Source organism: Macrotis lagotis, chromosome 4 (genome assembly GCF_037893015.1).
Source record: "Macrotis lagotis isolate mMagLag1 chromosome 4, bilby.v1.9.chrom.fasta, whole genome shotgun sequence".
Taxonomy (NCBI): Eukaryota; Metazoa; Chordata; class Mammalia; order Peramelemorphia; family Peramelidae; genus Macrotis; species Macrotis lagotis.
Genome location: NC_133661.1, coordinates 208,270,847 through 208,285,282, shown reverse-complemented (window position 1 = coordinate 208,285,282; position 14,436 = coordinate 208,270,847). Strand labels below are relative to the sequence as shown.

Genomic DNA, 14,436 nt, shown 5'->3' with positions numbered 1-14,436 from the left:
AGCAAATCAATTGAATAAACATTTTTACTGTATTCTAGATACTATGCTAGATATTGAAGATACAAGACAAAAATTAAAAGTCCTTGCCTTCAAAGAGCTTACAGTTTTACTTGGAGGAAAAAATATGGACTTGGATATATCCCTGGATAAGTATATGTAAAATACATAAAAAGTAAATATTGATTTCCTTGAGTAGGGGGATCACAGGGAAATACACTCACAATAGGTAGTAGCCCTTATGCTAATCACTGAAGGAAGCTAAATACTTTACAAGACAGAAGGAATGAGGGAATATATTTGGGGGTGGGGGGACTGAGGGAGTTGGGTCAGGGAACAACTTTTACAAAGGTGTTGTTAGAGATGGAAGATGGAATATTTTATGCAGGGAGCAAGTAAGCCAGTTTACCTGGAATGGCAATTGTATAAAAGAAAAAAATGTATAATATATGTGCAAAGGTATATTGGTGCCTCATTGAAGGACTTGAAATGATAAAAGAGTTTATGTTTTGAGCAGAGAAGTGATATGGTCAGGACTTTTGCTTTAGGAAATATTTTTCATCTATGTGGTGGACAGATAGGAGAAATGAGAGACTGGAGGCAGAAGAATAAGCTTAGTTCCAAAACTTGCTGAACGTAAATAGTTGAACACCTGAACTTGGGTGGTGGCCATGTTTGTGAAGAAAAGAAGAAAGATGCAAGAGATATTGTAGAAAAATCCATATGGCTTGGCATTTAATTGGATGTAAGAGATGCAGGGAGAGGGCAGTGACAGACACGTAGAGAATGACTCCAATGCTGTAGAACTTAGCAATGAGAAGAATGATGGTGATCTCAATAACAGTGTGAAATATAGAATGAGGAAAGGGTTTGGGGATGTAAAGGAGCTAGAAATAGGAAGTTCTGTTTTGGATCTGTTGAATTTGATCTCCCCATGGGATATTTGGGGTAGCTAGGTGACATAGTAGATAAAGTATCATGAATTGAGTCAGAAAGACCTGACTTCAAATTCCGTCTCAACCATTTACTTACTAGCTGTGTGACCTTGGGCAAGTCACTTAAAACTGTTTGCCTGAGTTTGCTCATCTGTTAATAAGCTAGAGAAGGAAATGGCAAACCACTGTATCTCTGCTAAGAAAATATCAAATGGAATCTTAGATATTCAGACATAGGGTAAATGCCCAATTGGCTATTGACACATGTCCACATATTAACCTGTGATTCTGTTAACAGTATTAAGTTTTTGTTCTTTCTCTTGCCAAATAAAATGAGAATATTCTCTGTCTGAAGCAGTGTTAGTTTGTATACCCTTGAGCAAGTTTGCCCCAAAGGGAGAAACTTCACAACAATCTGGATTGAGCAAAGAAATGTATGATTAAGCCACATGACATAAAGTCTTTATAGTGGAATCTGTTGTCCATTTGGTCTGATGCTAAAATCAGAAAATACACATCACTCAAGATTCTGTTGAACTAACATTCTGGGGAAGAAAGGTCAACACTTTTGGTACATAGCTCCTGCAACATGGAATTTTAATGAATAGAAAGCACACCTAGTTTGTTGTTTAGAAAGCAGACTTTGGTTTGGTTTTTCCTAGTTTCACGTTTCACCATATCGCCATTATCTCTACCATTCAAGTACTTTATTCAAGAATAAAATGCATTTCTGTCTATTTCTGACCTCCTATTTATGTCATAGGTTAATTGGTATTCCATTATTTTTTTTTAATTTTTAACAGTGAAAAATGGTTTGAGATTGTTATACTTCTATAATTTAGACTCCTCATAAGAGCAGTCATTATTTTTTATATTTTATTTATTTGTTTTTCCAACTATGTGCAACAATAGTTTTTACCAATCTTTTATTTTGTAAGGCTTTGAGTTTTACATCTTTCTCTCTCCCTCTCCTCCCTCCCTCCTCCTCCTAACAGAAAGCAATGTGATATAGACTCTATATTTGTAACCATGCTAAATGTAGATCCATATTGATCATGTTGTGAGAGAAGAATTGGATCCAAATGGAAGAAAGAAAACAAAAAAATTGACATAATACATAAGACAATTTCTAAAAATTGAAAATAATAGTTCTTAGTCTTCATTTAAACTCCACAGTTCCTTCTCTGGATACAGTTGGTATATTCCATCACAAATCTTTTAAAATTGTCTTTGATTATTGTAATGCTGAAATGAACAAGTCCGTCAGGATTGATCATCATCCCATGTTGTTGCAAGGGTGTGTAATGTTCTTCTGGTTCTGCTCATTTCACTCTGTATCAATTCATGAAAATCTTTCAAAGCTTTCTCATGATTTCTTATAGAACAATAGTGTTCCATCACAAACATATACTACAGTTTGTTCAGTCATTCCCCAGTTGATGGGCATCCCCTCAATTTCCCATTCTTTGCTACTACAAAAAAGAGTTGCTATGAATAGCAGTCATTCTTTATTATTGGGAAAGTAGGATCTGTGAGTCCAAGTTAGGACCATTTGCTTATGTGATTAGGCAGGGTTTGCTTCATAGAACCTCAAACTTGGTCATCATTTTTATATAACTTTTGTGCATTAAAATATGAAAACTACTATTGCTTTTTATATTTAGTTCATCATACCAAGGAAAATGACCTGGCAAACAGAGTGCTTTCAGAGATCCCAAAGTGGTAAATATAAGCTCAAACATCTTTAATGTTTGCTCTTTTCTGCTTTGAGAAAAATATATTCATTTTGGATTATTTCCATAAATGTAGCTTTCTTTTTTTGCATATTATATGACTATTAAAATCCAGATCATAAAAACATAATTTGGGAACCCCAAGCTGAGGTATTTGGGTTCCACTCCCTCTTTCCTTGTGAAGGCCAACATCTCTATATAAATATAAACTCTACATGAATATAAACTCTCTATATAAATATAAACTTGTATCAGTAGCCTACTGTCACCTCCTAAAAGCTACAGTGGAATAAGCATGGTAACTCAATGGGGTCTCTGAAAGGACTGCTGTAGTTCATCCTCATAAAAAAACCCATAGAACTTCCTTTCTAACTTTACCTCTTTTCTCAGTTGTTGAAATGTCATGAAATGAACATCACCCCACCATCTTTGGTACACAGATTAGTAATGCTTTTGTGTTTGTCAAACTTAGGTTCAAGTCAGCTCGATGACACAGTGGATAGAAACCTGGGCCTGCAGTCAGGAAGATCTGAGTTTGAATCCAACCTCATTTAACCTGTATCTTACCAGGTCTCCTCTCAGGTGTAAAATGGGAATCATCGTAGCATTTACCTCTCAAGGTTGTTTTAAGGATCAAATTAAATAATGATTTTAAAGCTCTTTTCACATAATTATTTCTTCAGTATTTTTTGGTAACTCCACCAAACTGCTGACTTGGTTTTCATGATTTTCCTGCCCAATTTTTCTCTTCCCAATTTCATCTCTACCTCCCTTTGCTTTTCTTTTCTTTTTTCTTTTTTTTTTTGCAAGGCAAATGGGGTTAAGCTCCCTTTGCTTTTCAAAGTCTTTTTTGAGCTCTTCTATAGCCTGAGACACATAGTAATTTCTTAACAAATGCTTATTTTCTTCCCTTATTCCCAAGCTCTTCACCTTTTTTTTTTTTTATAAAATTCAAGGGAGCAATCTGGTAGAATTCTTATATATTTCTAACAATAATCTTTTGCTGTTGACTAGAAAGATTTTATATCATATTGTTTGTTCAAGTTATACTCAGTCTTACCCAGTAACCCCATTTTGGGGTTTTCTTAGCAAAGATACTGGAGCAATTTGCCATTTCCTTTTCCAGCCCATTTTACAGATGAGGAAACAGAGACAAACAGGGTAAAGTGACTTGCCCAGGTTCATACAACTGGTAAATGGTAGAGGTCAGGTTTGAACTCAGAAAGATGAGCCTTCCTAACTCTAGGTGTGACACTCTGCACACTGTGCTGCCACCTAGCTGTCTCTTTTGGATCATGCCTCTTAATTTGTGTTCTGGACTTTGATTTCATCAGCATGGGGGAACACCCAGTATGTACATTTCTTCTACTAAATCATATGGATATCTACTCCAAGGGTTCTAGCCTTAAAAAGTTTCTTAGAAATACTGAGAGGTTAAATAATATGCCCAGGGCCATACTCCATCCATTGTGCCACACTACCTTGTCTTAATGATAGCAAAAACTGTTCTAACAGTTATCTGATGCTTCATATCTGCTGGATGATAGACACCATCCTCAAATTAATGCTCAGCTCTTGTCATAATATCATTATGTCGTAACAGTGAAAAACTCTAATTAAGAAGATGTGTTTGCCAGGGAAAAAGTTGAGTATATCAGTGAATATACTTTATCATGGATGGGCATTCCCTCCCCTCCACTCCCCCCCAATCCCTGACAACTATGAGGCTAAATTATAAGAAGAACATCACAGATGCATGGTGCATTGGACAAAGAACACATGCATGCATTTAAATCACGTATATCTTACTTTTTACTGATGTAATTGTGAAATATGTTCTTTTTGCATTCATAATTAGGGGGTGGAACAGATGGTGAAGGCTTAGTTTAAAATAATCTGTCATTAAAATAACCTAGCTTACTGGTAATTCTTCACTCTAACTGGAGTTAGGTCACAGTAACAGGATTTTTTCCCCCTGCATTGGAATACACTAGAAGGAATTGAGGGATTTCGATAGATGGGTATCCTTCCCCCTTTAAGGGCACTAAAGAAAAATTTCACCATGTGAAATTTGGCTGTAAGGAATATACAAAAATAGCTGGGTCATAACTCTAACAAATATAAACCATCTAGCACAATGCATTAAGCAATGCTTTGAATATCAGTATACCTTTAATCATGATGGCCCAATAAGTCTCATACACTTTGAGGAAATAATCCATAGTCTGATGGACACAGTTAGAGGAACTCAGATGTTCAGATGTTGGGTGGCCCAGTGGGGGGGGGTGGATGGGAGAGAGAGAGAAGAGAAGTTAAGATATGTTGTCTTAACTTTTGTATATTATTCTTGTGACAGAGAATAAAAATTCTAATTACTGGTATTATTATCCAGAGGTCTTATGTTCAATGATGTCCCCATTTCAACCTCATTTCCAAGGTGGACATCATATACTCTTGCTGGGATGTGACAAAGGGCATCTAGGAACCCTCTCTGAATAGCTTGGAACTGTTTTTTTAGTAATAAGAAAACTGTTTTGGGAAATCAGATACTGTATGCTTTTAAAACGTCCATTTTACCATTTCTGCTAAGTTTTTTGTTCACTGACTGCTTTGAGGAAAGCATATAGATTTCAGCATGGTATTATAATAAATCTTCTGGAGGAGGGACAAGCATTAACATTTGTGTTGGTTCTTTTTCATCTTAATCCAACCTTGGTTAATAATCAGAAAATTCTACATAGTGGGTAAGAAGATGTAATTAACCCTTTGACCCCAGAATCTTAATTGGCGCCTGTTGAAAACAGTGGGCAGTTTAAAAAAAATTAAAAAGTAGCCTGCAGTGATTGAAACAGCACAGTACATAATGGCTTTCTCAAATCAAAAAAAAAAAAAATTAATGCCATAGAACGTTCAGATTAATCACATTTGGTTCCTGAGTCCAACTGATGAAAATATTTTCTCCCCCACCTACCCTCTTGAGATCAGAGACATCTAAATTCCAATCAGCTTTGAAGACATTCTGGAACTTCTTCAAGGATCTACCTAACATATTATAGATACCCTTCCCCTCAAAAAGCTAGCATAGAGGTGGGAGTAGCACTGATGGTAATTATAACCATGCTTATATCCAACATAGAGAAAAATCATGGAAGCTTGACTAGCATGGCTCAGCATCAGAAGTCAAAGAGTCCGAGTTCAAATGCTACCTCTGTTACTTTCTACATGTATAATTTGGGACAAATCAACCTCTTTGGATTCTTGCTCATCTATAAAATGAAAAGATTAGACTAAACTGTTAAGGTTGCTTCTTCCTTCTACCGTTGTGAGCCTTTCAACTCTTTTTTTCTAGAGTAAATAAGCTAAGTAGCTAAGTGTTTGGAACACTGGGTTTGGATTCAGGAAGAGCTGGTTTTGGATCTTGCCTCTAAAACTCACTAGTTGTGTGATCCTGGGCAAGTAACTTAATTTCTACTTACCTTTGTTTCCTCTTCTGGAAAATGGAGATAATAATAATAGTACCTCTAGCTCTGAGGGTTGTTATAAGGATAAACATGAGAGATATTTGTAAAGTACTTTGCAATTTAAAGCTTTATGCTGGGAGTAAGGAATGACCTAGGGAATTATTTGATCTGGTGCTGCCAAGGCAGCCACAGCTGGGACTCAAAATTCAATAAATCTAGGAGATTTTTAGGGGTGAATTAATTAAATGTTTGATCAAATATAGCAGGCTAATTTTTAAGTTGATGATCTTGGCAGAAAAAAATTTCCCCACTCCCACTTTATGAAAATCTTCTTATGCAAATAATTTTGATTATTATCAACATTTTTATTATTTTGAAGGTACTCACACTTGAGATATAGAAATTCAATTCAAGATATTTCTTGTATAAAATGCCACCTATATGACTCTGGGCAAGTCACTTAACTCTGCTTGCCTCAGTTTCCTCATCGATAAAATGAGTTGGAGAAGAAAATGGAAAATCATTTAGTTTCTGCCAAGAAAACCCAAATGATGTCAAGGAGACTTGGATATAACTAAAAAACAACTGACCAGCAACAACAAAAGGGAAAAAAATTCATTTAACAAATGAAATTTAAAATAATGAGAAAAATCCAATGCAGTATGTAATATCTGAACAATCTGATACCCATGTTTTCACCAAATTGGTAGCTTTTTGTTACTTGGATGATATGTTTTTGTTCAATGTGAACCCAGCTTCACTGAAATCTCCCTAGCAAATTAGAACCTGTGACTAAGTCTGCTGCTTTATGATTGTTGTATGTTTGTTTGCTGCTAAAAACAAAGCTGGCCAGTTTTTAAAAGACTTCCTTTTAATAGATTCAGATGTTTTGCTTTTTGATATCATTTTTCCTGACTCTGGTACCCAAGATTTCTTACAGTCTATCTTTTTTTTTTAATACAAGAAAGCCAAGCCTTTTTTACTTAGCCCTTAGGAGTAAGAGAGTACAAAAGGATTGTCTCATTAGATGGATTTATCTCCCATTTTGATATTAGATCTGCTGGTCAGAACCATAGTAGTAGTATATAGATCCAGAGTTGAAAGGTACTTCAAAAGTCATCTGGTCCAACACCCTCATTTCACAGATGAGAAAACTGAAGCCTAGGGAAATCAAGCAACCTACTCAAGGTCATACACACAGTAATCATCAAAGCAAGGTTTTGAATCCACATCTTCTGATTCCAATCAATACTATTTCCAGTGACTCACACAGGTTGATCATTTGAAAAGAATGATTTTTTTTAAGAAGTTATAAGCCATTTAAACAATATAAATGTGATAAGGAAACTAGGTAGATCTGAATTTTATAACAAATATAAATTAGGGAGTCTGTTTTTAGTGGACCCTCTTTGCCAAGTAATTAATTTTTCTTCTTGTGACAACTCTTTTGCACTCCCCACCCCCAAATGCAGACTTTTCTCCCAACTAGTAAACCAGAAGTAAGGACCAGCAGCAAGGGCTGAAATTAATCAGGAAGCAGAGGAAGCAAAACAATAAAACTGCTCAGAAAATGCCATTCAGTATTTTAAAGAGGCTAAAATTATGACAGGGATTTAGGGAAGAGTATATTTCTTGTTGATTTTGCATATACTTCTGTCATCTTCCCCTTACTACAAAAAAAAAGTCTTTTGATCTCATTAGATGTGAGTTTCCATGTGTCTCCTGACCTATGTAGTATTCCAAATATTTTCAGATTCACAACCTTTATTAATATTATCAATCTTTATAAATTCATAATTATTTTTCCCATGAAAGTAGTGCATGTTCACATCTGTGGTACCTTGTTAGAGAAATAACAAAAGAGGGGTGCAGAAGTGATTCAGAGCATAAAATACCCCCTACTTGCAGTGCAAGAATTTAAAGCAAGTTTATTCTCAGTTTTAGTGGTATATTCCCATCTGAGTCCACAGTGATTTATACCATTCATCAAATTGAAAATGCGGCCCTTCATTTGGAAACTGCAGAGAGGTTTCAGGACTTACGGATTAATGTGTGGCATCTTGTCCTCCCCCCACTCCCATTCCCATCCCATTCCCATCCTCATTTAAGGAGTCATTATGAAAACTGGTTCTCAACTTTAATGTGTAGACTAGTTTTGCGTGTAAAGAATAAAACTGCTAAGATTGCTATGGAGTCACTGATCAGCCTAGTGACCCCTAATCTGTTGGCTTGGTTTGTTAGTTATTACATCATAGAAATATGGAGAAAATGTCTATAACCTTCCATTATTTAACAAATTATTGAGCTGCAAATTGGCTCAAGTGGACATCTGACTTTCTCTACATATAGCCATCTTTTTATTTGATTATTTTCTTTTTCTCTATTACTCAAGCCTCCCATTATGATAATTTCCATTCCTCTTAAAGTTGGTTAACAGAATTTGGCTATTTTCATCTGAATAACAATGAAATCACAAAGTGCAAAGGAAGTATTTCATTGCATCTGGAGTTTCTCATTTTTAATACATTGTGAAATATCTCATAATCAGCATTCCAGAGATGTGAGGAGCCCTTCCCACCCAACCACCCCCCAATAAAGAAATTTTTTACAGAAAATTTATGCCCTTTATTCCTTCTCATTCCATGCAATGCCAAAAAGATGTGTGAGGGGATACCAGGCAGAAACATTTATTGAGCAAAGAAAGAAAAGCTCTGATATCAGCATGTCATGTTTTTGTTCTAGTCTGTAACCAATATGACCCTTTGCTAAATATCAGTGGTATCTTCTCTCCTTATCAGTCAATTTATACCTGTCTTTTTCTTTCTTCTTCTTCTGCAGTCCCTGGATGGATTTGTATTTGCACTAAATCAAGAAGGAAAATTTTTGTACATTTCAGAAACTGTCTCCATCTACCTAGGCCTCTCCCAAGTAAGTAAAACAAAAAGAGATTCTGAAAGGTGATTGTGTGAATGGCTTCACTCTTAGTTTTTTTTTTTTTCATTCTTCAAGGAATATTCTGTTTTGCATGAATTATCAAATGCATTATTTAATGGCATCTCCCAACTCTTCCTGCGTGCTCATTGAGAAGCACCAGTGTCAGGATTGACTGTTCTGAAATAAATTTCGGCTTGAAAACTTTCCCTGTGTGCCCCCCACCCCCCACCCCAAAGAATCATTATTAATTTATTGAGAACAAATGGAGTTTCTTCCCTCAGTTGTTTTGAACTTTGAAACCTCCGTGCCCAGTAGGAGAGGGACATACTAATAGTGCTTCCCTTGTGTCCTATTACTGGATGTTTATGGAGTACCCTGCATTATCCTGGGAGCTGACACAATGACAGAGAGTCATTTGGAGTCAAGAAATGCTGAAAGAGACCATTAAAATGTGTTGTGGGGAGGGTTTCAGCAAGGACATATTTTGCTGCCTTTGCAAATGTTCCTTAATGCTGAAAGACAATTTGATAAAATAAGATAGTTATTTTGTTTTTGCCAATTAATTACTAACACGTGTTCATCAGAGGTTACGAGAAAAGGAAATAGTGGAGGCAGAGCAGCAGTGGGGGGTGGGGTGGGGAGAGGGGAGGCAAAACCCCTGTATACTGCTGCTTCTTCATCTGCTTATCATGAAAAAGCTGAAATTTGGTATGATTTAAGTGAGGAATAGAGGCTACATCAACAGAATGCCAAAATGTCCTGACAAAAAGTGAAAAATTAAGCTAATTATCTGGATGTTTTATCCAGTTTTATCCATACAATGCCAAACATCTGGGTATTTGGAAGTGTTAGGGTGATTGGCCCTTTTCGTTTTGATACTTGGCATTGTGAAGTCACAACCAAAGTGGGAGAGGGTGTGTATCTATGCATTCTCACATACACACACACATACATGCAGGTTTGTATAATGATCTGCCAAGTTGGATCATCTACTTCTAGACCCTTTGCCCTGTGGAGATAGAGATGGAGATAAGATTTGTCTCTCTCTCTTCCCAAACAGTGGCCCACCCTGGACTCATTGCTCCTGAAAGCTGGCATCATTTTAAGGAGGTTACCAGCACAATTGGAACCTCTTAGTTGCCAGGGAATTTGCTGTGTAATAGATAAATCAAGAAAGACATACCAAAATAATGAAGAAGGAAATTTGATATTTGGGTGGGAGGTGAGGTGGGAAGAGGGAAATTCTCTATCTGTTAAGAATCAAGATGAGAGTCTTTTTAACTCTTGCCATTATTATGTAGAAGTGATGATATTTTCTTCAGGATTTAGCAAGCCAAATGATAGAAATAGAAACTGAGCTATTGTTAATTCAATATTAGTATTCTTGTATCTCATTAAAGCCCCTAGTTTTGTAATAGGCTTTAATCCTTGCCCTAATCTGTTTGGGACTCAATATCAAGGCTCTCCGATTTTGAAACTGGTGCGCCACCATCTTGCTAACACCGTCAAGCTCCAGAACTGGGGTGTTTATGATTATATTACGCTTGTATTAATCTGTTTTATGCATAGTATCCAACAAAGTTTAATAAGCCAGTAAAGAAGAAGGATGAATAATTAGCTTAAGCAGGTAAATGCTAATTATGGAACTCCTGAAAAGCATCCATTATACAGTCGCTTAAAACAAATTTTACAGCCCTGGTTAGTGGTGTAATCCAAATTCTGTCAAGGCAACTGCATTTTCTGTAATTGAGATGTGTATGTTTGCTTTGCATAACAGATGGCTCTGTATGCTTAGACTGATAGCTAGGAAAATAATAATTGCATTATTCTGGCCAAAAGAATATTAGCTCTTGGGTTTTGGCCATTTCAGTCAGTCCTCCTGCCAGCACAGCATATGCACATATATGGATTGGATTTTCAAGGAAATTGATGCATCTGGAATAGTGTGGCCATCTGAAATATCATCTGTTCAAGAAAAATTTGGCTTTAACCCTGTGCTAGTTTCTCCTTAAAGCATTTTATTCTACTGCTTTTCAACTATAGTCATCGGGTCTGTATTTACCCTAAATCTGTGTCAGATTGTTGAAACTTCTGCTAAATAAAATAGTTATGCGGACATTACATTATTTGGCATCTTCTACATAGACAATCCTAGTCTTGTTTCTGGATATTCTCCTTAAAGTAGATGACTTTCCAGTAAAATACGAATTGCATGTACATTGTTGTCTTCATCAGTTTGAGCCACATTCTAAATCTGTGGTAGAAACTGTCAAATGAACAGGTAAAGGCAAGAAATGGAACATAAGTCTTTATAAGGCAGCATTGATTGAATAGAACAGAGAAATGTAAAGCAGCAGAGAGGTCTACACTACCTTCTGGGGCTTCTTTACATATAAGATCATCAGGGTATCTGGAGCACAGAAATCAAAGAGAAGATTGAGGTCATATGAATATAAGATGAATATTTTAAGTCTCAGACATTAATGCTCAGGGCTGGGGGAAGGGAAATCCTAAACAAAGATTTGGGGATAGATTGATAAAGTAATGTATGTAAAGTACCTTGTTAATCTTAAAGCACTATATAAATGTTAGTCATTTGACTATAATAAAATAAAAGCTTAGAGAAAATTTGGAATCCTAACTAAGTAATTGAGGACTAGCCCTTCTGTCTTTTTCATTGACCACTTCAGGGCTCTTAGAGGTTCATCAGTGAAATCAAATTAAAGGAAATGGTGCTCGAGTAGATTCTAGTAAGACTTCATATAGCTTTTGTTCTTTTTTGAGGAATTATCCCAAATATCTAAGCTATCTCTCATTAATTCCATTCTCAGCAATATTTTTTGAAAATTATTAGGGAGGAAGAGTTAATATTTTGTTGAATTCCTAACACTAATGTGAAACCAATGAGGATTGTCAGATATGAACAAGAAAGATATCTCCTTCTACCGATTCTTTCCTTTGTAAATGATGCTGTTTGTTTAAATAGCAAATTCAGATGTTGAAGACAGATCCTACACAGATTCTGTAGCATAATAGAACAGATTGGCAAGTTGTTATATGTTATTGCGACTATCATTTTAAACCACCAGTTTTATCTTTTCTTAATTTCTTGGAGTTTTTTTTTTGAAGTGTTTAAAGGTTATATAAGGTTTTAAAATTCATATGTCTAGGAAAGGACAGGGAAAAGATCCATTGAGTCATGCTTTGTTACATTACAGCAAAGGTTGCCAAATAAGTTTTTCTCTTTTACACTCTGTTGGTTCAGAGCAACAGCTGCTGATGTCTAAGAAATGTGCATGACAGTCATTTTCCTTAAAAGTGTTCCCAGAGCTGGTACCGCTGTGATGATGTCAGTGAAGTTGACTCTGATGATGTCTGAACCCACTTTGCTACCCTTTTGACACTGTAAATTTCATATATATATATATATAAATATATATATATATATATATTCATAGCTTTGTATTTAAACAAACATGACAAGTAGGTTGCTGATTAAGAATAAGTATAATTTCTGTAATTGTGGACAGTCAGTCAGCATAAAGTATGATCTAAAGGGAAGATCCCCAGCTATCAACTGTAGTTAGTGTTCTTAGGGATCAAATTAACTTTGTCGAAGGTGTTTCACTCTGATGTGGCATTCACAGCTATTATAGGGCAGTATCAAGGTTCCCACCTTAATTAGAAACTAGGGAAAACAGAATAAACTAAGAGAGAAAGAAAAGGAAAGCCAGTGGATTCAGCTTTACCACAAATGTGAACAATAACTTATTTATGAAATTTCCCCAAAAGAATAAAGGGAACCCAGGGAGCCAAACCACAGAGAATGCACAAGAGGCTGTATATTATTTTAAAAAGCATCTTACTTAAACTTCCACAGGTGGTAAGAGAAGCAGTATCCCTACTCAGTGCTCCACTACCAAAAGCAGTATCTTCCCTTCCCCCTATTCCATAGCTGCCTCTCTGCAAGGTGATTTGCCTCCATTGGTGTTGACTTTTATATGAGAAATAAGAATGGGCACATGAATCACCATCGTTTATTGCTAGCAATCTCACCAACACTATAGTTTTTCCTGAAAGACTTGATTTGGCTTTCCAGTAGATTCTTAAAGATATTCTTTCTTAAAGATAAGGAGGTAGAACTTCAGATATAGGAAAGGTTAATGATTTCATTGCGGTTTTAATTTTTTTATTTTTAAAGCAACTTGCATTTTTAAAAGTGACCCACAGAGACACTAAAAAGAGGCTAAAAAGTTTAGGATAGGTTCCTTAATACCCCTGAGATTCCATTTCCTCATCTGTAACATAAGGAGAGGGGTAGGGGGAATTGCATTAGATCATGGTTATAAAGAGATGGAAGAGTCCTTAAAGTCATAGACTCAGATTTAGATTCAGGAGTGTATACTCCTCCCACCCCCACACAATATTTTGTTGTTATTAAGTTGTTTTCAGTCATGTCCAACTCTTCCTGATTCCATTTAGGGTTTTCTTGGCAAGGATACCAAAGTGATTTGCCATTTCCTTTTCCAGTTCATTTTACAGATGAGGAAACAGAGGCAAATGAAGTCGATTGACTTACCCAGGTTCAAACATTAGTGTCCAAGACCAGATTTGAACTCATGAGGATTAGTTTTCTTGATTTCGGGCCCATCCTCTATCTTCTTCACCACCTAGCTATACAATATAGAAAAATAAAGGTCAGACTGGAGAGATCATCCAGGCAATGCCTTCATTTTGCACATGAGAAAACAAGAGGTTCAGAAAAATGAAATGACCTGCCCAATACAAATATAAGTGGTAGAGGGAGGACTCTTTCCCCTTACACTGTTGTTGATCTCTTATTCCAATTCTTAATCCTATTAAGGACAGGGGAGAAAGGAAGTCAAAAAGGAAACACTCAAAGAGACCATGCAAACATATTAACATTTTCTAAACTATTTTGCCCCAATAGTGCTGTGTATGATCCTTATAATAATATGGCAGGTAATGGTTTTGTGATTGTCATAAAATTCATATTTAGAATAAATTGGAAGGTTATCATGATTATTTTAGTTTTAGTTTAGATTATACCATAAATCAATAAGCCAACTATACTTCCTCTTAGGTTTCTGGATGTAAGTTCTAATCTCCATCTCCTCTATTGGCACCAATATCCACTAAGCATATTATGAAAATCCTCCTCTATTTCTTCTTTGTAGCAGCCCCTGATTCTATACAGACTATTTCCTTTCTATAAGACTAGTCACAAAATAGAAACAGGCAAGCTTACAAATTATTTTGTTTCAAGGAAGCTTGTGGAAAGGGATAGTACAGCCACAGATCTAATAAGAGTAGATAGAGGTCAAGGGCAAAGGGAATAAATGGTTGTTTGAAATT

At 35.9% G+C, this 14,436-nt stretch overlaps 1 protein-coding gene and 1 long non-coding RNA gene across 2 annotated transcripts in view; one reads left to right on the top strand and one right to left on the bottom strand.

The window, feature by feature from the left end:
- Positions 1–14,436, top strand: part of NPAS3 (neuronal PAS domain protein 3) — a 1,122,614-nt gene that overhangs the window by 784,543 nt on the left and 323,635 nt on the right. Inside the window, 1 exon segment of the mRNA XM_074235345.1 lies at positions 8,965–9,054. Coding sequence (XP_074091446.1) covers positions 8,965–9,054 — 90 coding nt within the window.
- LOC141522175 (uncharacterized) overlaps positions 1–14,436 on the bottom strand; it is a 122,709-nt gene that overhangs the window by 74,898 nt on the left and 33,375 nt on the right. Inside the window, exon 2 of the long non-coding RNA XR_012478146.1 lies at positions 13,640–13,734. This is a non-coding gene — a long non-coding RNA (uncharacterized LOC141522175). The remainder of the gene's footprint in view (positions 1–13,639; positions 13,735–14,436) is intronic.